The sequence below is a fragment of the Limanda limanda genome, chromosome 2, assembly GCF_963576545.1.
Source record: "Limanda limanda chromosome 2, fLimLim1.1, whole genome shotgun sequence".
NCBI lineage: Eukaryota > Metazoa > Chordata > Actinopteri > Pleuronectiformes > Pleuronectidae > Limanda > Limanda limanda.
This window is the reverse complement of record NC_083637.1, coordinates 1,441,720-1,463,472: the sequence shown is the minus strand read 5'-3', so window position 1 is coordinate 1,463,472 and position 21,753 is coordinate 1,441,720. Positions and strand designations below refer to the sequence as shown.

The 21,753-nt window shown below is 43.8% G+C and overlaps 2 protein-coding genes across 2 annotated transcripts; both read right to left on the bottom strand.

The window, feature by feature from the left end:
- Positions 1-1,488: 1,488 nt before the first annotated feature.
- Positions 1,489-13,835, bottom strand: fam161a (FAM161 centrosomal protein A). The gene is made up of 9 exons (XM_061067449.1): positions 13,659-13,835; positions 9,682-9,939; positions 8,816-8,829; positions 7,580-7,936; positions 5,511-6,323; positions 5,101-5,268; positions 4,894-4,993; positions 3,872-4,011; positions 1,489-1,759 (listed from the first exon to the last, which is right to left on the bottom strand). The coding sequence occupies exons 1-9, from the start codon at positions 13,833-13,835 to the stop codon at positions 1,489-1,491; spliced, it is 2,298 nt and encodes a 765-aa protein (XP_060923432.1).
- A 1,393-nt stretch (positions 13,836-15,228) lies between these two features.
- On the bottom strand, positions 15,229-21,582 carry cct4 (chaperonin containing TCP1, subunit 4 (delta)). Its single transcript, XM_061083638.1, has 13 exons — positions 21,289-21,582; positions 19,742-19,794; positions 19,569-19,658; positions 19,356-19,464; positions 18,996-19,260; positions 18,759-18,891; positions 18,526-18,665; positions 18,323-18,419; positions 17,694-17,804; positions 16,882-17,012; positions 16,285-16,519; positions 15,503-15,616; positions 15,229-15,396 (listed from the first exon to the last, which is right to left on the bottom strand). Exons 1-13 carry the CDS (start codon positions 21,407-21,409, stop codon positions 15,382-15,384), a joined length of 1,614 nt encoding a protein of 537 aa, XP_060939621.1. The 5' UTR covers positions 21,410-21,582; the 3' UTR covers positions 15,229-15,381.
- Between the last annotated feature and the right edge of the window lie 171 nt (positions 21,583-21,753).

The following is a 21,753-nucleotide window of genomic DNA, read 5'->3' as shown; positions in this document are numbered from 1 at the left end:
CACCTCAGAAAATCTGTAGCTTCAAGGGTTAATGTACGCATATATAATGAGATATCGCCTCATTTGCATATTTTAATATTATTTTTTAGACAAAGTGTAATACAAAAAGTATTTCTCTTTATATGAACGTTAACCTGGTAGAAATTGATGAGGATATATATAAAGGGAAAAAAAGTCCCATTCACATGGGGTGTGATAATAGTGTCACCTATAGTGGTCTTGTTCAGGACTTTCGTCCCGGATAGAGATTTTAGCACACATCCCACGTTGTTCAGTGGGGTCATATTAGTCTATAACAGTTGAGATTTTCTCCGCTAAATGAAACGCATACAAATCTTCCCCAGGACCTGTACTATAAAGAGAGCCTGTGACTCATGTATTTCAATGCCAGCGACTGCTTCATGTTATCTCTGTGCATTTTAACAAAATAAAAATCTTGAGTCTTGAATAAGATCACTTACAGTATGTGTTCTTGTATTATCCGTAAGAGGGAATCCACAAAATCCAGTGTCCGGTTGAAGTAAGTTTGCTCCAGATAATCTTCCATTCTTCTCCTCATCTTGTCTTCGTGGTTTCTTGTCGCAGACGCAAGAGGTTCATACCGGTGCAGCTGTATTTATACACAGAGCAGGATTCTGTCATTTTTTAGGTTTAAGGCTCCAGAAAGGAGGTTATGAAACTCTTCTGCGTCTGTGACTGCGTCTGTGGTTTGCACAGTTTCTTAAACGACTGTTTAGGAAACTTGAGAAACTGTGCAAACCACAGTTTGCTGTTCATGACCTCACAGAAATGGACTCAGATTAATACTGCAGTTTAAGAAACTGTGCAAACCACAGTGGTTTAAGAAACTGTGCAAACCACAGTGGTTTAAGAAACTGTGCAAACCACAACAACTGCATCATCATGTCTCCAAAACAATTTATCTGCAATTAATCCGAGTCCGTTTCTGTGAGGTCATGAACAGCACAGTGCAAACGTTTGTTATAATTATTATTGATCCAAATAACAAAACTATATAATAATAAACGGCACAATGCCACAGCACCCCCTGTCCCAACACTGAAATACACACATCAAGAAAGAACTTCTCCACATGTCGTACAGTTGAATATTTACAAAGAATTGGACACATTTCACAATACACAGCCTTTACCTCTATCTTTATATTGCATATTTAGAGGAACAATCCTGTCTATATTTCGATATTTCTACTTTTATTATTTGTAGTGTTTATATTCTTGCTTTTACTACATTGTCCCCTTCCTCGTGCTGCTCTGTCAAATGTGAATGTCCTCACACGGAGGATCCATCTTTTCTTAATTAGTTTTGTTTGTCGAGCACTTTTAACAATTCTCAGACACCTCACAGCATGACAACAAAACAGGTTTCACTCTGTCAGTTTCCTTCCTCCTCGTCACTCTGTCAGTTTCCTTCCTCCTCGCCACTCTGTCAGTTTCCTCAGTTTTCTCCATCAAAGGTTTGCTGACTTCATTCCGTGGCTTCAGGCCGTTGAGTGTGACCCTCGCTGTCGTCCGAGTAGTTCTCATGGTCGTCAGAGTAGTGGTAACCATCATCAGAACCGTGTTGATCATCTCCATGGTGACCGCCGGGGTCGTCCCCAGCGTGGCGGTTTGATGAGGCCTGGTCCTCGTCCTCCGTCCCTCGCCGCCTCTCGGTGGGATCGTCCACATCTTCGTCGTCCAGGAAGACTTTCCTGTAGCGGACGGGTTGGAATCCCATGTCTGCGTCCTCCTGGTCACTGATGAACAGAAGGAAACACTTTCACCGTTAGACCTGAAATATAAAACCAACTGTCCCTCAGAACAGGTTTCGTCTTCTCGGTCACTGAACTGCTGAGATCTTCAGGAAGGTAGAAACTCTCTGACTTCACATCCACGTCGGGCTTTACTCAGGCACGTGCACAGATAGACCCCTAGTGGTGCTCAAGCTCCTCCCCTTTTTCCCTGGATGAGAAAAGTGCCCTTCTGCAATCACACACACATGAATAAGAAAACTTGAGCTGATTTGAATTTTATAAACCCTCTTTTAATTTTCTGAACTTGTGTACATTTGTTTGCATTTTGCTTCTGTCTCTTTAATGAAACTTCAGCTCTGCAGTTACGTCACAGACTCCCCCCCCACCCCCGCACTTAACTCTCACTTTGACTTTTGCAAAACGACTTCTGAATTTTGAACACTGATCAGATCACGATCATATTCAAGCAGCTATTTTACAACCATGTCTCTTGTCTGTGTGAGCTTGTTGCTGCCAAATGACTTTTGACCAGTTATCAAATCCAAGGCTTGAATTACTTTGTACAATTGTGTCCTGACACACCAGAGAAACCAGGAAGCATCTGTTCCTCCCTGAAGAGACGCAGGCTGAAAACCAGACGATCACATTCACCTTCCAAACCAAACTAAACCAAACCAGACCAGACGTCCTGAGCAGGCACGTGCACAGATAGACCCCGAGTGGTGCTCAAGCTCCTCCCCTTTTGCCCTGGATGAGAAAGTGCCCTTTCTGCTGGAGTCCAATTTTTTCCTCATTCATCAATATTTAAGAATAAAAATTACTCTCTCTCTCATCAATTCCCCCCAAATGTGTTTTGATATCTGACGGGGCATTTATTTGAGTTCTTGTGAGAAAGGCAGTTTACTGTTCTACAAATTAGACAAGTTCACGAGTTTTGTTTAATTTAAAATCGTAATTATTGAAATGAAAGGTAGGTCTTAAGTTGAGCTACATGACAGTCTGGTGAGGTATATTGTGGTATATTATTTATTATTTATTTATTGAAATAAATCACAGTGAAGTAATACAAATCTTCCAAGAGATGGCACCAAGGAGGATGCTTCTGTGAAGATCCTTTAATCTATTCAGAACAGATTTCTGTTAAGTTTTAAGTTAGAATATGTTTTGATTATTTAACATATTATTTGGTTATACAATATGGCCTTGTTTTGTCAGTTTTTGCCTGTTATTAAATTTTATAATTTGAGTTAGTTTGTTAATAAAAATAAATATATAATTTGTTTTATTTATTTATTTATTTATTTATTATTTTATTTTTAATATCATAAATAATTTTGGGGATGGGTGCCCTTTTTTTTGGTTTGGTACCGGCCCCTCAACATGTCTGTGCACGTGCCTGGCTTTACTCCTCCAGCTTCTCAAGATGGACGACACATCTCCACTTCCTCCCACTGTCTAAAGAACGAACGCTGACATCTTGTGCCAACGACGTCTCTTGGAGTCAGAGTCTGTGCAGTGGTGATCGGGGGGGATTGAACCGCGGGGTCAAGGTCACGCTGGTGGTACACCCGCTCGACCAACCGGGACGTCTCAGCCCGGTTCATATCATCAGAGAACTCATTCATCCAAACTGATCAGAGACACTTGAACAAACTTCAGTGAGATAAGAACGACCTGAGATGACACAGAGATGAACTTCCATTTTTTTAATGTGGTCCCATCTGCTATCATGGAGGAGGCGGGACTTAAAACCTGTACTTCAGCCAGACACCAGGGGGCGATGGAGACGCTTTGGCTTCCCTTCTGTGAGCATGTGGTCCATCTTTATTTACAGGTTCCAAATGAGCACTTCCTGTTTCCCAGCATCGACACATTTCATAATCAGTGACTTGATAATCTACGCTCTGTGATAACAGATGAAACAGATAAAAGCTGATGTGTGGTTGTTTCACGCGACATTGGATTTGATTTGTTTTCTGTCAGAAGACTAATTACATATTAGTGATTTAGGGGAATCTAAAAACATGACAAGGTTTACAGTTATTATCCGTAAAGTGATGATTGGCTGCGTCATCCTTTGATCTTTGTGTTGTCGTGATGAGGTCACAGATTCACCTGTGTTTGCTGTCACTGGACTGGGAGGGGCTTCGGGCGGACCCTGGTCCGGCTGCTCGGCTGCAGAGGAACTCCTCCGTCACGTCACACCCCCGCACGGCCGCGGTGAAGCGCTTCTCCGCCGCCTGTTTGGCGTTTCTCTGGTGATGAAGCACAGGTTCAGAAAGCTGCTCAGCGTGAAGGAACAGGAGATCAAAGCCGAAGAAGAGACAGACTCTGAAACATCTTCATCACTCTCTTCATCACTCTCTTCATCACTCTCTTCATCACTCTCTTCATGCCACTCACCTCTTTTTTTTAATGTATTTTGTATACTAGTGATGCATCAATACATTTCATTGTCTTGAATTGTCGACCCTGTTTGTTAGTTTTGTTTGTTTGTTTGTTTGTTTTTATTTTATTTTTGTTCTGTTTTTATGCCTTTTATTTTATTCTATTTCAATTGACTGTTTTTTTCTTTCTTTCTCCTTAATAACCTGAAAAAAACTAATAAACATATTGTTAAAAACAAATCCCTCTCTTCATCATTCTCCCCCAGGTCACCTCATTAAGTCTTTGCTTATATTTCTAGCTTTATGATGTGATATAACGTAATGTAATAGAGTAATTGTTCATATTAATACTATTATTTCCTTTCTGTTTGCATCTATTCATTTGCATTTAAGGTCTTGATTTTGTAAGTAAAGAACCTTGAGATGATGTATTTTATGATCTGGTGCTATACAAATAAAATTGAATTGAATCTATTCAGTTTGTGCTTGATAATCTTTTTCCTGTACATGATTTTACGATTATTGAGAAGATTTTAAACAATGTTACCAAAGGTTCTATATTCAACATAACAAGTGTTTATCAATTCCATCTTTCAGAGTTTAGATGTTCAGTCTCATTACATTACATTACATGTCATTTAGCTGACGCTTTTGTCCAAAGCGACTTACATTTTTAGTACACTCAGCATTTATGAGCTTGAGTGAAAGTAGTAATAATTCAGCAGCAGTTTATGAAGTTGACCTCCTGACCTGAGCAGCCTGCTCCAGCAGCAGCGGCCGGCCCTCCACCCGCTGCTGCCTCTCCTGGACCTCCTGCTGGTACTCCCTCCGGCGCTGGAGGTCTCGCTTCCTGCAGAGTGACCGCAACACAACGGTGAATCGACCCGGTTTCCTTAAAACAACACAACTGGTTGACAAACAGGAGGAAGGAGGTTTGTGCCGCTGGTGTCACCGGACCTGAACTGGTGGAGTTTGGTCGGGTGGGCCTGGGACAGAGCCGTGTGGGGGTCGTTGGCCTGGGCTCGCTTCAGCACCAGCCGCTGCAGCTTCCTCTCCCTCTGCTGCTGCTTCTCCTTCCACTGCTGCTCCTCCTCTCCGGCCCTCCTCCTCTGCTCCAGCACCTTCCTGCTCAGGGAGACACACGGGTCACAGGTGGAGGAGGGGTGGGGACTTCAGGACAGCAGGGGCAGCTAGTGGAGGACATGGGGGGGGGTGGGGGTGGGGGGGGACTAACACACTACTCTGCTGTGGGATGATGGGATCAGGAGTTCCACTAGGATTCAGGTTTCAAACTCAAAAGACATCTGCTGTGGTGGACATGTGTGAACAGGAGGTCAGAGGTCAGAGGTCGGAGCCCTCGGTGATACCTCACGGCCTCGTGGCGCTTCTTGGTGGCGTCTGTGCCTTTGGTGGGGAGGAGCTCCAGGCTGCCGGAGAGGGAGGAGCCGAGGCTGGAGGTCGGGGTCCGAGTCCCCCCGGAGGTGATGTGTGGCCAGCGCAGCGTCCGGGGGGGGCTGCTCTGCTCCTTCTGGATCTCCAGCAGGAGGCGCTGGCGCTGCGAGGGGATCCGAGACGTCTTCAGGTCGAAGGGTTCACACGTGGTCGTGGGCTTCACCTCCTTCCGCTTCTCCAGGTGCTTCTGGAAGCGTCTGTAGCTGGCGTCGTGGTCCGGGACCTCCCTGTTGATCTGGGGTCTGTGGGGGAAGCTGCTGCCCCCCCCGGCTGCTGGGGTCTTCCTCCGCTGGCTGAGGCGTGGTGACAGCATGCTGGGGGGCATGGAGGCGGCGTGCAGCAGCTCCTCAGCTCTCATCTGGGTCCTGATGGAGCGATACAGCTGCTCGTCCTTCGTCTGCCCCCCCGACGCCGCGGCGTACACGGCCCTGGGCACCGGCTTGGCCTTGAAGGGCGTGACCCGGTCCTGGTGGGACGCTGGTGGGACACGCAGCTGCTTCTGCTCCTTCTTCAGCCGCTCCCGCTCCAGGAAGCTGAAGGGCTTCTGGACGGCTCGGAGCTGCTGCTGGTTCCTCTGCCGCTCGTCCTTCTGCTCCTGCAGCTCCTCGTAGAGCGGCAGGTGGACGTGTGCCGGCACCGGGCTGGCACGGAACTTCCTCTGGCACTCGCTCAGCTCCTCCAGCTGCCGCCGCAGCTCGGCGTTCTCCAGCTCGACCTCGGCACGCGACCTGTTAGGAATTTCAAACTTTTAACTAAAGGTTTAGACTGAACTTTTTATCCAATAAAGCTAGAGGTATTTTTAGTTTAGATATTATGCTTTATACAAATGATTTTAATAACCTTTTGCTCTCCTAATGTTTAATCTACAAGCTAGAACTGTGTGTGCGTCAGGACGATGGTCAGTCTAACACAGTGGTTCTTAACCTGGGTTCGATCGAACCCCAGGGGTTCGGTGAGTCACTCTCAGGGGTTCGGCAGGGGTCAAACACACACAGTATAGCCCGGTTCACACTAGCAATGTCTGGCCGTTTTTGTCGGCCGTCAAAAAATTGGCTGCCCACAATTTGGTAACACACAATTTTTCTTCGCCGTGTCAGATTGCAAACATTTTGTTGCTTGGTAAAAATGTGTTACACAAAAGAAATTCAGGCTACTCGTATTAAGGAACAGACTTTGATGCGAAAATGATATGAGAGTGGCACTTGCCAAGGCGAAGCCGCGCATTCCTGAACTTGTATCTGAAAGGCAACAGCAAAAGTCACATTGATTTGCAGTAAATAGTCATTGAGTTATGTTTTTGTTGGTTTTTATGGTTGGTTTTGTTCTTTGAACACATTGATTTTGTGTGAAACTGATGCATGGTTCATTTTGTGCACTAACAAATTATATACCTATGTTTTGAAGAAATCATATTTTATTTTTCCAATTACGAAGGGTTCGGTGAATGCACTGATGAAGCTTGCAGGGTTCAGTACCTCCAATAAGGTTAAGAACCACTGGTCGAACAGCTGTCTGATAAAGTCGTGGAGGTCAGACAGAGTGACGTTGTTGACTTAATTCTGTATTTTGTTTTGGTGAAGTTGTTGCGAACGTTTACACAGTCAGGAATGTTTTGAAGAAGCTGAAAACATAATATTCTTTGCTTCGCTGTTCAACACTTTTGGCCCATATTGCATCTGTGGGTGAAGGACATCTATGAAGTTAACAGTTTGCCTAGCAACTGTAGCGTCATCCAAAAGCCAGGAGGATGGCCTACGCGTGCGCACTTCCGAGGAGGGAGGAACGAAGACCTACTGTATCAAATGGACAGACACCGGATGTTCGAAGCGCTATGACACACTTAATGTACCGGAACCCATTGTCTTTTGCCGTAACCTGTTCATTGTTTTTTCCTAAATAAATTCTTAAATTGAGCAAAACTGAGTTTGGCTCTATCTTCTCGTTAAAGGAGTAAAGAACACGCTGTTGTGTTTTCTCAACAGACCTGACGCCCAGCTTCTGTCTCTCGGCCTCACGCAGGGTCATGTGGAAAGGCTTCGGGATGGTCACCCGGTGCTTCCAGGTCTCCCTCTTCTTGGCGTTTCTCTCTCCTGATCTCGTCTGGTCTCCCGGCAGACTCTGGAGGGAGGAGGAGGTCACGTGACGGGTGTTCGGTGACAGCTTGAAGTCCCTCCACATGTTCTTGATGTGTTCCTTGGGAGAGAAGAGCCGGCCGGTCTCCACCTCGTTGCTGACTTCTTCATCCTCGTCCGACGAGTCCAAGTGTCCTGAGCTCCTCCTCCTCCTCCGGAGCTCCACGGCCGAGTGGGACCTCCTCAGGCGGTGGGACTCTGCTGGGCTGCTGCTCGACCACGGAAGCCTAATTAGAAATACACAGATAATATTAATAAGCACCTGCACTCAGTAAAATGAAGTGTTCCCGAGGAAGAAGTTGCCTTTTGTAAGAAATTAACATTGACATTTCCAGCTGGTGTTCATGTAACTCCATCTTTATGAATCTGTCTTTTCAGCTGATCCATCGTTCCGTCTTCACAGAATTCTCAAACTGTCCATCAAAGCTTCTCAGGGCGACAACTTGAAAACGTCCAAAACCCAAAGATATTCAATCTTCAAAGTGAGGAAGAGGAATCTAAATCATGTGTTGTCATTAGTTGACCTGAAACTAAGAGTTGTTGTGACTTTGTTTCCTTAGAATGAGCCTTCATATCTCTGGCCTGTTTGTCCCCTGATGGCCACCGTAGATTCGCCCACTTGGGAGATTCACCACTAGAGGCCAGTAAATCCTTCACACAGGAGCTTGAGGCTGTTGCTGGGAATATCAACATGGCACCAACTAAAGGCTCCAGTATGCTTCTACGTATCCGTTTCTCGGAGAGGGTTGCACGGGGGCAAAGAGTTTTTGATTTTTACTTCTCCGACGACTGTATGTTGAAAACAATTCACCGCCAAACCCATAGGTGGCGCAACGGAAGACGAGCTCAGAGAAGCCTACCCCATTTCTGGGAAGAAGAAGTCCACGTGTCTCTGTTGACATGTTAGCTCCTCCCACACACTGAACCATGGCAACTAACAGAACTAAATAAAGTGACACCCAGCGGGTCAAGATGCTGATGTTATCGTTTCTTAGCGCGGCGGTTCCCCGGTCTTGTTTCCGAACTGTGTTGCTGATTCCACAGCTTGAATCTGCTTGATGCTACATGTAGCTAGAAGCTACACGGACCTAGCTCCCCCCAGCTTCCACACACAGTCAGCAGGGACTCCCGACACTAACTACTACCCAGTGTTTGCTTCTAACCTGACGGTATTATAGAAACAGTGTCATGATAGAAGTGGAATTAAAGTCGTGACGGCGGGTTTTTGCACCGTTACCACCGCAGTTAGCATGGTGGCTAGCCTAGCATGCTAGCGCCGTTATGAAAGCTCGTTATAACCGTATGTGACCGTGCACACATGCCCTCAGTGCTCTAACGAGCCACCGTCAGCCGGACAACTCCGCTGGCTTAACACACACGTCACATTAATCGTAGAATCATAGTTGTGTTCGTGTTTTTGTGACACAGGGAAGGAAGCAGGGAGTTTGAGGTCCAGAAATGTGAAATACGGAAATGACGTCATACGGAAATGATGTCGTTCGCGGACCAATCACAGCCAAGGTCTGTCCGTTGGGTCTCCGAAATAAAGACGGACAGTTAGAAAAATCAGAGGTGTACGAAAAGCTCTCCGAGGCGCTCGGAGAGGGCGTTCCACGACGGATAGGGCGGTCTTATCTGTCCGTTTTAGAAAAGACGGAGAGGCATAAATTGGCCTTCAAGGAGGAGGAAGGAGTCACACCTTTTACCTTTTACCTTTTACCTTTTACCTTTTACCTTTTACCTTTTACCTTTTACCTTTTGACTTTTGTAAACGTTCTGTCTGTGTTCAAACCACAGAGAGAAATATATCATCAAGAAACGTATTAAAACCAAACACTTGAACAAACATCACAGCGATCCAGATGTTTCTCCTTCACTTCTGGGAGCTGTGATGTCGTCCATCTTTATCTACAGTCTGAGGTTCGAACCGTCCGATGACACAGAGTCGATCCACCGACCTTAGCCCCGCCTCCAGCGCCGTCAGGTCTGAAGGCTCCATGAACTTCAGCTGCAGCTTCCGTCGGTACATGCTCTCCAGCTCGGCCATGGTGCGGAGGTGGGCCTTCTTCAGCTCCTCCAGCTTGCTGTAGTACTCCTCGTTGGAGAAGAAGATGCCGCTGAGGTCGAGGCGTTCTCCCGACGCCACGTGGTCGTTCATCACGCCGTTCGCCAGACGCTCATCGTCACAGGAGTCAGAGCCCGAGTCCTCGTGCTAAAGGACAAGAGAAGATCTTTACTTTACAGGGAAATCCACGTGTTACAGGAGCAGATGTTCAGAATGAGGTTAGAGAGAGAACCTTGGAAAGAACAAAACAAAATAGAAAATTTAATTAAATAATATTATATTATCTATTGTATAGTCAAATACTTAAATGTATACCTCTACTATATATCATATCATATTATATCATACTCTCTGTATATTCCTTGTATATATAAGTCTATATACACATATTTATACATGTGTACATGTTATTATTATTATTATTATTATATATTTACTATTATTATTATATATACTGTTGCTGCCATTATTACTATATTCTGCTATTATATTGGTATAATTACTATCATATATAAATATATATTATGTTATATTACATACTATATATACTGTACTATTTTTATATACTGTCTAACAATAACATTACCATCATATCATCAGTACTATTACCATCATCTTGCCACTGCACCTTATCTACCTATTTATCTTGTGTTTCTGTTTTTATTCTTTCTACCTCAATATTTTTTATTTTATTGTATTGTATTGTATTTTATTGTATTCAAATATACCGGCTGCTATGACGACTTAATTTCTATCTATATCTATCTATCTATCTATCTATCTATCTATCTATCTATCTATCTATCTATCTATCTATCTATCTATCTATCTATCTATCTATCTATCTATCTATCTAAAAATACAGAGAAACACTTTTAACTACAGGCAGAAATATTATTTCTACAGAAACGTACTCGAGTAAAGAATGTAAAATGTGTTTGATCATGTGTATCAGGAGATATGGAAATAAACCTATACATGTTATAAGTATATATGAGTTATGGTTTTCATTGTTATATGAATATGACTATATAAGTTTATACAGATAGATGGATAGATATGGGTATAATTTAAATAAAAGTATATATATAGTATACGTATATCAATACAAATGATCTATATAAATAAGTACACTATGGTATGCATTATGTATTATATGAATATAGAATGGTATGTAAATATTAATATATAAATAGGTGAATGTCACAATAAGAGGCATTAGTATGGAATGGGAATGAGGGAGAGTTCCTTCTACATCAGATTGAATTATATGATTTCAAGAACTTCTTGAGGCTGATACTTATATTAAGAAGTTATGGTGTTCATTGTTATATGAATATGACTATATAAGTTTATACAGATAGATGGATAGATATGGGTATAATATCACCATAGAATATTAAATAGAAGTATACTATATAGTATAACTAAATAAAGATGTTTGTACATATATCAATACAAATGATCTATATAAATAAGTTCACTAGGGTATTCATTATGCATTATGATATGAATAAAGAATGGTATGTAAATATTAATATATAAATAGGTGAATGTCACAATAAGAGGCATTAGTATGGAAAGGGAATGAGGGAGAGTTCCTTCTACATCAGATTGAATTATTAGATTAAATTTAACTTTATTGTCATTGCACAGTACAAGTACTTATACAACGAAATGCAGTTTAGCGTCTAACCTGAAGTGCAAAAAAGGCAGTAAAAGTGCAGAGTATCGTGCATATTAAAGTGAAAATGTAAATAAATAAGATCTGTATATGGGTAGTTGACAAATAAGGGTGAAACAGTATTTTTTTAATAAAGTTCTAATGAGGATTACAGTTTTATGAAATTATAATGTTCAAATGCTGAATTTTTTTAAACTGCTAGTGTTCCTCAGATTTTTTGTATAATTTCATTGTGGTGTGACCGTCACACCGCAGGACATTTTCATCATTTTGAGTCATTGCTATACAAGACTGACCTTAGCTATTATGCTAACTGAAGAATAACACAGTTTAACCTTAATATGCTTAATTCAATTTAAAAAAAAAAAAAATGGAAATTTTTGTTTACACTTTTTTTTAAACAAATTTTTAACTACAGCCGTCACTCTCAAAAAATCACACATTCATTTTCTGATTGAAAGAGTGAAATTTATGAAATGAATCAGAGGTTAACAATCACCTTTCAACATACACAGTACATTCAACCATCTGGGGGGCTTCCTGGTAGTGGAATAAACTAAGGGCCCCAATAGTTGTCCATGTAACTGCCGTTTCAAAAATCAGATTTTCCATGTCACGCCACAGGACATTATTTGTGTTACGAAAGTTATTTTACTGCAAATACTAATATACTAGTTTTGTGCATATTAAAACCTAATATTAATAAAGTCATTATATACAATATAATGCCAAGGCAGTTATTACCTGCTCCAGATATTTCTGGTATATTTTGTTAATATGTAAGTTTAATGCTTCAGCTATGTTACGATCACACAGCAGGACATTTTGCGTATTCAGCTTAAAATATAATCAAAACATAACAGATATTTCATACAAAATCATAAGTTTAAAACAAAGTACCATAATATGCATCACATCCATGTGTTGTTTAAGTGGTTAAATGCCTCTAAATAAACATTCACACTTAATTACCTAAAAATGATGCGTCATGTCATCCACCCATATATCAGTACATATAAGAATTATATGATTTCCAGAACTTCTAAGGCTGATACTTGTATTAAGAAGTTTCCAGAGAGTAATATGTGTGCTGGTGTCCTGCTGCCCTGCTCACAGGCTCTCAGGCTCACAGGCTCCTGCAGCACTAAGCTCATTATCCTGCCGCCCCAGACACACGGGACAGATGGTGGAACAGCTCAGCAGGAAGCCGGGCCTCACGTTCTGCTTCGGGCGTCTGGCTCCACCGCCGCTCACGCCATCACCAGGCGTTTCCTTCAGGAGCTTCACGGGACAGGGAACCTCGTCCAAACCATAATGAAGTGATGGGGATTATAAAGTGAACAAGACGCCTGATAATCTGGTCTAAGAATAGTCCGGTCAGCACAGTGTGCAGGTCAAATCCCCTCCAGCACTCGGACCTGGACGCGGGACGTCCATCAGACCTGCAGCTCAGGAACCACTTCTCTTCTCTACCCATAATACTCTGTGTGTAGTTAAAGTACACACACTCAGGACTTTCAGTATTTTGTATTGCCTATTTCTATGATATGTAATACTTTTTCACACGTTCTCTTGTCGACCTGGTTTTGACGTCAGCTGCTATAACAAGTGAATTTCCCTAGAGTCCATAAACCTGATCTCATTTCAGCTGAGTCAGCTAATTCAGGACGAGCAGAACTTGTTAAAATTAACTAATTAAATTCTTTATTTTTCAACTATATGTGCTCATCTGTGGGGGCTAGGTGCCGGAGGGAGGGGGGTGGGGGGTGGGTATCTGTTCTGTGGTATGTTTAAATTACATCTGTAATTGTTATTGATGGAACAGTATTGTTTGTTTGTCAATTATGTAAAAAATTCAATAAACAGATTGTTAAAAAAAATAAAAAATAATTAACTAATTAATTTAAATCCACCATTTTAAAACAAATGATCCAATAATGACAATAAAGTAGAAGGAGAAGTTAGAGCGAACACCTCCGGATGTGACCTTTGACCTGCTGTTACATTTTAAAAACCCGTTTATTGATCAGTTTGGTTTAAGACGTTAAACACAAAATAAATAAAGTTTAACTCACTTTGAATTAAATCATTATTTATGTTTTTGGCAGCTTGTAATTTTGAGAATGTAAAACGTAGAGTTAATTTAGTTGAGTCAGACTCTGGGGACGTTAACGGGGCTCACCTCCGCCTCGTGGTCCCGGTGGTCCCGGTGTCCCTGGTGTCCCCGGTGGTCCCGGTGGTCCCGGTGTCCCCGGTGGTCCCGGTCCCGCTCGTACGACGCCAGCGGAGCCTTGGTGAGCGGGTCCACGGGGGTCTTCAGACACGACGTCACCAGCACGTTAGTCCGGTGAGAATCCATCGAGTTGTTTCATCAGAAGGGACAAGGTGTCGGTTACCAGGCAACGGGCAGCGCTGGGAGGAAGTGACGCAGCCGGACAGGAAGTCAGGCCTCTTTGACAAAATAAAAGTCTGAGCTGCACCTGTTGTTTTACTCGTTCCTTTATTTTTATTTTTCTGCTTTCACGTGATAATTCATATAATTTGAATATTAAGTATTCAATCCTGCTCATTGTTATAACTTATATTTAATTGTATTGCTTTGTAAACTGTTGTTCAAACCGTGCTATAAAATTAATGTTGATTTATTTAAATTGGATGTTACTCTTGCTTATCCGTTTTGGAAAGTGGCATATGAAAGAAAAGGGTTATGATTTTATTTCTGAACGCTCTCTGGACCAGTCTCCCTGAAGACCTGAGGGCAGCAAGAGTGAATTTACATAAACTAAATAAAACAATATCATATATATATTTATGTATAAAATATCTTAAGACACTAATCGTGAAGCTCCAGTGTATTGACCATTAAGGTCCAGGTCACATACAGGAATATATCAATCTGTATAAGTGAGGAAGTGAATGCATCACTTCCTGTGACGAGGCAAATCCCAGAGTGACTCTGTAAATTCTGTCGACATAACTTTTAGTCTTATAGTCTTTTGGAAAATCATTGTATTTGTCATTTTTATTCCTTAGTATCTTCACCAGGAAAGACATTTACTGATTTTTTTAGTTTTAAAAATCTACTTAAACTTGTATTTTTTTGTTTTCCATTTATATTCTTGAATGTTTGCTCTGCTACTCAGTCACACATGACTGATTTAAAATGTTATAATTATTAAAACCAGCTCTGTTAAATCAACAAAGCATACACAACACTACAAACTGAATTTTAGATATTAAATGCATGTATTTCAGCATTCAATTTATGGAGAGAGGATGGATGATGGAGGGATGATAAAAAGATGGATGGATAATAGGACAAATTAATGGATGATAGATAAATGACTGGATAGATGAATGATAGATGGATGAATGATGTATTATAGATGAAAAATAGATGAATGGATGATAGATGAACGATGGATGGATGAATGATGGATGACAGATAGATATATGATAAATAGATGGATGATAGATGAATGATGGATGGATGAATTAAAATGTTATAATTATTAAACCAGCTCTGTTAAATCAACAACGCATACACAACACTACAAACAGAATTTTAGATATTAAATGCATATATTTCAGCATTTAATTTATGTAATATTGAGTACATTTGTAATTTTGGCATTTTCAGGCCTCAATAATCTAATGGACTCTTTAGTAAAGGTTTAGAAATTTAAAAAATCCAGAAAATCTGAGACAAATGACCCGAGTGTTCAGCAGAATGAGGACACAGGCAACAGCTGGAGTGTCAACAAAAAAAAACAAGCCTTTTTTATTAAATTATGCAACGTAACAGCTACAGTGGGAATCTGAACAGACAGGAGTCAACACGGCCGTGGATCCCTCGCAGTGCGAACAGGCTTCGTCACAGAACTCACAGGACGAACTCAGATCCCTTATCGAGCGCTCACCTGCAACACAAGAAGAAAACACACGTTCAGGTCAGACCTCCAGGCAGAAGGAAGGTTCCGGTTCTCTGAGCAGCAGGAAGACCACTGAGGTGAGGGGGGGTCTTACCAAGTCGTCGATCTTGAGGATGCTGCGGACCGTCTCCGTGGCCAGGGTCAGGCAGCAGATGGAAACCAGCAGAGGCTGCACCACCAGCTCCTCCAGGATGTTGGAGATCCCGCCCTGTCACACACACACACACACAGTAAACCAGTGGTGAAGAATCAGCACCATCACATGTGCTGCTTTCATAAAGATCACTGCAAGAACAAAGGAGTTTCATTTCCCTAACCGATCCGGTACAAGGCTGAAAAAACACGTCTCCAATCAGTGTTAATTTTGGCAGCATTTTTTTGATTTAGTCTTAGTCTTTTGACGAAAATGCATTTTAGTTTTAGTCAAATTTAGTCATTTTTATCCTTCTTAGTTTTAGTCGACAAACTAATTACATTTAAGTCTAGTTTTAGTCACATTTAATAGCCACATTAAACTCCTTCTCTTCCCTTCTCAGGTCCAGGGACCCCCCCCCCCCCTGTGTTGTGTCTACAACTGCGTACTAGTCCAGCTTGCAGTACTTAAGTTGTCCACTAGATGTCCCTCCTATAGGTCTATAGCAGGGGTCGGCAACCTTTACTATCAAAAGAGCCATTTTGCCCCCTCTTCCCCCAAATAAAATTTGTCTGGAGCCGCAAAACATATTTGATAACAAAGCTGATAAAATCTTATATAAAGTTTCACTATACTAATCTGTAGATTATTGCATTTATGAAATTATAGAACAATAAAGAAAAAACAGAAAAAAGCTGAGAAACTAAAACCATCAGCGTGAGTCACCACAGGGTCCAACCCACCTTACGGACGTTGATGCCCGCCATCTTGTCTCCCTGGGCGTGCCGGTTGCGGAGCTCTGTCACGGTGGAGATGGGGTTCAGGCCGGCGTTCTCAGCCAGCGTGGAGGGGACCACCTCCAGGGCGTCGGCGTACGCCCGCACGCAGTACGCCTCCATGCCAGCCAGGGTGCGCGAGTACTCGGCCAGACGCACGGCCAGCTCGATCTCAGGAGCGCCACCGCCGGCGATCAGGGCCCTGAGGGACAGAAACCATTATATATTCATTATTATTTAACATTTTATTCTTTGGAGATTCCTCAGTTGTCTAGCGGTGTTTCTGGGAAATGTAACATAAGTGTGTGAACGCCCCCCCCGCCTGGTTGCTGAGACAACCGGGCGTGAAGTATCGGGGAGCGTTCCACTTTAATGTTCCTCTGTTTGTTACGCTCTTGCACAATGAAGCTTTGCAGGAGCGCCTTTGATAAGAGGGGAAGCTGAGAGTGTACGTTCAATATCCAGGAAGTAGACATAGGAATAATAAACAGTATTGGGACGTTATCTTTCTACTCTCTCGTCATCGATCAGGAGTTTATTCTTCCGTGTACAGAAAGGACCGACCTCTTCTTGACCAGGCAGCGGATGACACACAGGGCGTCGTGGATGGAGCGCTCGGCCTCTTCGATCACCAGCTTGTTGGAGCCTCGGACCACGATGCTCACCGTCTTCCCCGGGCTGGCACAGCCTGTGACCTGCAGGGGGCAGCAGAGGGGATCGGTGGAGATGGAACACACAGGTGCGTCAGACACGTCCTTTCACAGCTAGAACATCCAAACTAGGGATGGGCATTCGATTAAATTGTCTTAATCGATCGTCGGGAGATTTAATGACGAATTTTCGATTAATCGCTAATATTTTTATTTCACTATTTATAGGCTATATAAACTATGTGGCTATGCTAACTCGGCTAGCCTTGGGAACGTTATTCTCTGCTCGTTGTGCATCGCAGCTCCTCCGTGCTAACACCGAGTGGATGCTAGGTTGAGAGTGAGACCGAGAGCAGGACGCGCCGCCATTAACCAGCGTCGGATGTGCGTTCTTCAAGTGGAACATCCTTTGAGTCGTGGCCGAGTTGTTCTTAAACACAGCTTCGCAGTGAACCAAGTCATTGTTTAATTCTAAATGGTCCCAAGCTAAACTTCGCCGTGACTTCTTCGTGTTTACTTTGGAAATGGTAACACGGTAACTCGCAGGTAACTGAGTAGGTCTGTGGCGGGTTTTTTTCAAACACTGCCCCCAGTGGTCAAATGTGTAATTACCCAATTAATCGATGATACATTATTTCATCGAGGAAATTCTTAATGATCAATTAATCGATCGTCGATTAATTATGCCCATCCCTAATCCAGACTGAAGAATCCAGGATGTCTTACCTTGACCAGTTTGCCAGACCCGTCCAGGTGGACCTCCTCCACCAGCTCAGCTGAGCCCAGCATCTCAGGCAGGAAGTGGTCGATGTGAGCGATGGGTTTGGTGCCGATCGTCTGCAGAGGAGCAGAGACTTCATTTCATTTTCCTGTCACAGATCAGCTTCATTCAGAAGTACGATGAGTCGGCAGAAATTGTATTCATGGGAGTGTTTCTGGGAAATGTAACAAGTGTGTGAACGCTCCCCCGCCTGGTTGCTGAGACAACCGGGCGTGAAGTAACGGGGAGCGTTCCACTTTAATGTTCCTCTGTTTGTTACGCTCCTACACAATGAAGCTTTGCAGGAGCGCCTTTGATAAGAGGGAACGTGAGAGTGTACGTTCAATATCCAGGAAGTAGACGTAGGAATAATTTACAGTATTTGGACGTTATCTTTCTACTCTTGTCATCAATCAGGAGTTTATTCTTCCGTCTACAGAAATGTCCCGGTTCTCTTGTTTATATTTAATTCCAGCAGTTGATTGTTTGATTACAATTCATATGGAAACGTTCCTCTCTGGTGTTTTAATTTCATATTCAACAAACTTATTAGGAAGACATTGATTTTCTGAGTGTGAAACATCTGTGAACTCACCTTGCAGATGAACTCGATGTCTTCTCTCTCGATTTCCTTGATCACCATGATCTTCATCTTGTTGAGGAAGTGCAGGGCGAGGTCGCTCAGAGCATCTCTGTCACAGGAAGTTGTGTCGTCAGTATCAAACACGTTCGTATCAAGAGTTCTGACGAGCTGTAGAACCCAGACTCTGTGGTCATGTGACCGGTGTGGGCGTGTACCTGAGGATGGACTTCTGGATGAGCAGCACGTTGCAGCCGGCCTTCTTGATCTGCTTCACCAGGTTGAGGATGTACGCACGTTCCTCCCGGAGAACGCGATCCATCTGGGCGTAGTCTGACACCACGATCTGGTTGTCCATCTGCACCATGAACACAACCAACACGCAGAAGGTCAGGAACCGTACTCAGGCAAAGAACTCCTCTATTTCCTCTCAGCTGATCAGATCACTCACGTCGGTTTTTGGAGGAGACAGGCAGAACTGGATGAGGCCGATCTTGGCCTTCTCCACCCGGGACACGCCGGTGCTCGCCACCCGCTGGGTCAGCACCAGGCCGTCCACCATCTCACAATCATCAATTGTTCCACTGAAAACACACAAACACACAAACACTCGGGTTTAAAATGCTTTTGAACAAACATTACACACACAAAACTAGAGACTCAGAAACAGCTGGATCCCAGTTCTCACCCGAGCTTCTTGATGATCTTGATGTCGTGCAGGTCCACGTTGGTGGCGGTGGCCGGGTCGATGACCCTCATGACGGCGTCCACGCTCATGGGCGCCAGCAGGCTGGAGTACTGGGACACCACCTTGGAGCACAGGGAGGTGGTGGCGCTGTTGAGCAGCGTCTCGCGGTCGCTGAGCAGCACGGGCCGGCTCATGGCCGTCAGCACCTCCACGCCCTTCTCCACCGCCTTCTGGAAGGACTCGGAGATGATGGTGGGATGGATTCCTGACGGGAGCGAGAGGGAACAGCAGCGTTCAGACCAGTGACCCATCCATCCAACAAACAACGCTGTTGATCAGGTGGATGTTCTTCAGTCTCACCTTTCTGCAGCAGCTTGGAGCAGGAGTCCAGCAGCGCTCCGGCGATCACCACCACGGAGGTGGTGCCGTCCCCGGCCTCGATGTCCTGGGCTTTGGACAGTTCCACCAGCTGAAGGACACACGTTTCAAAGTTAGGAGACAAGACAAAGTCTGCACTCACACACCTCCTCTCCTCTCCAGGGGATCCCTCCACCACACGGTTTGTGAACGCACCATTTTGGCAGCAGGGTGCAGCACCTGCATCTGCTTCAGGATGGTGGCGCCGTCGTTAGTGATGGTCACGTCACCTTTCTCGTCCTGGATCTGAAACGGAACAACAGCTTCTGCTTAGAGACACACGTGCTTCGAGCTGAGCAGAGACACAGACACACAATCTGTCCACTGACCATCTTGTCCATTCCTTTGGGTCCCAGGCTGGTTCTGATGGCGTCTGCAACGGCTGTGAAACAAGAAGGTGAAGCGTCAGCACAGAGTCAGAGAAGAAGATCAGTGTCCTGCAGAGGGGACAGTCTGTCCTCTACTGCTTCTGTCTGGCCTCTGATCATCTCCTGCAGTGTCCTCACATGCTGACGCCAGCCAGAGGTTTCACCCCCCCCCCCCAGTGGAGGAACTGAGGAGAACTTCTCTGGATCAGCTCAGTGAGGAACCAGATTAATGATGAGTCACTGACTCTGTTACATGGAACCAGCACGAGTCCAAATCAGATCAAGAGAGAGAGAGAGGATGATGGAGGGATGATAGATAGATGATAGAAAGATGAATGGATGATAAGATAGATGAATGTTGGATGGATGATAGATAGATGATAAATACATGGATGGATAATAGGACAAATGAATGGATGACGGGATGATAAATTGATGGATGATAGATAAATGACTGGATAGATGAATGATGAATGATAGATGGATGAATGATGGATGATAGATAGATTTATGATAGATGGATGATAAATAGATGAATGGATGATAGATAGATGAATGAATGATAGATGAATGATAGATATATGATAAATAGATGGATGATAGATAGATGAATGATAAATAGATGAATGGATGATAGATAGATGGATGATAAATAGATGAATGATGGATGGATGATAGATAGATGATAAATAGATGGATGATAAATAGATGAATGATGGATGGATGATAGATAGATGATAAATAGATGGATAAATAGATGAATGAATGGATAGATGGATGACAGATTGATATATAGATGAATGATGGACGGATGATAGATAGATGATAAATAGATAGATGACAGATAAATGAATGATGAATGGATGAATGAATGATGGATGATAGATAAATGAATGATGAATGGATGAATGAATGATGGATGATAGATAAATGGACATATGATAGATAGATGAATGACAGATGGAAGGATGATAAATAGATAAATGATAGATGGATGGATGACAGATGGATGTACGTCAGGATGATAAAATGAACCCAGAACATGAATAATTCACTAACGACGCCTCAGTTATGAGAAAGAACAATAAACCCAGTTTCCCATCATGCATCAGAACCTCGACCGGCTCCCTGGCGGATCTCAGATCAGCCTCAGCATGAATCAGCATCTTTTAACCAACCGAACCCAGCTCGGCTCGCAGATCTGGAATCTGCCGAGTCACGCTGCTGGCGGGCTGCAGAACGCACAGGCTCCATAGAGGAAGAGCCATAGACTGTATATATGAGGGAAGAGCCACAGACTGTATATAATGGAAGAGCCTGGTTGTAGAGAGAGAGCACCGACATGTGCACCACCGACGTAGAGGACCTGCGCAGTACGGACACGCCTGTTATACCGCTGTGTGGTGTAACGGTAATCTGGGCTCTTGCTAGCCGGGGTTCCCTGCCCATCCCCGGGGCTTTGTCTCGGCCCGGGCCCGCTCGTTAGCTCCAGTTAGCATGTAGCTCACCTTTAGCAGCGGAGATGTTGCTGAAGCGGATCTGGGCCGGCTTGTCCCGGTCCACATACGCGCCCCCGGCTTTGTTTCTGCCTCCCAGGGAGAGTCTCGGTGCCGCCATCATCTCGGGCATCGCGGCCAACTAGCGGACGGAGCGGGTTCGGGTTCGGGCTCGGGTCGGTACCGGGGGCACCGCGGGGCTCAGGGACGCGGTTCGGCGGCGGATGGACTCGGATTCGGGTGAAATCGTTCCGGTGCCGGAGAGAAGCTTCCAGAAGCACGGCAGCCTGCGTAGAGAGAAGGAGCATCCGGCCACTGGATATGACGTATCCAGACCCAACGCGTCAATCACCGAGTTGAAAGGATTAATCCATTACCTCAACAAAACAGTTAAAAACCAGATTAAATTCACCGAGTAATCAACAATCATCAAAGGTGAAAGGATTTTAATATGTTTTTGATTTCACTGGTTTGTGA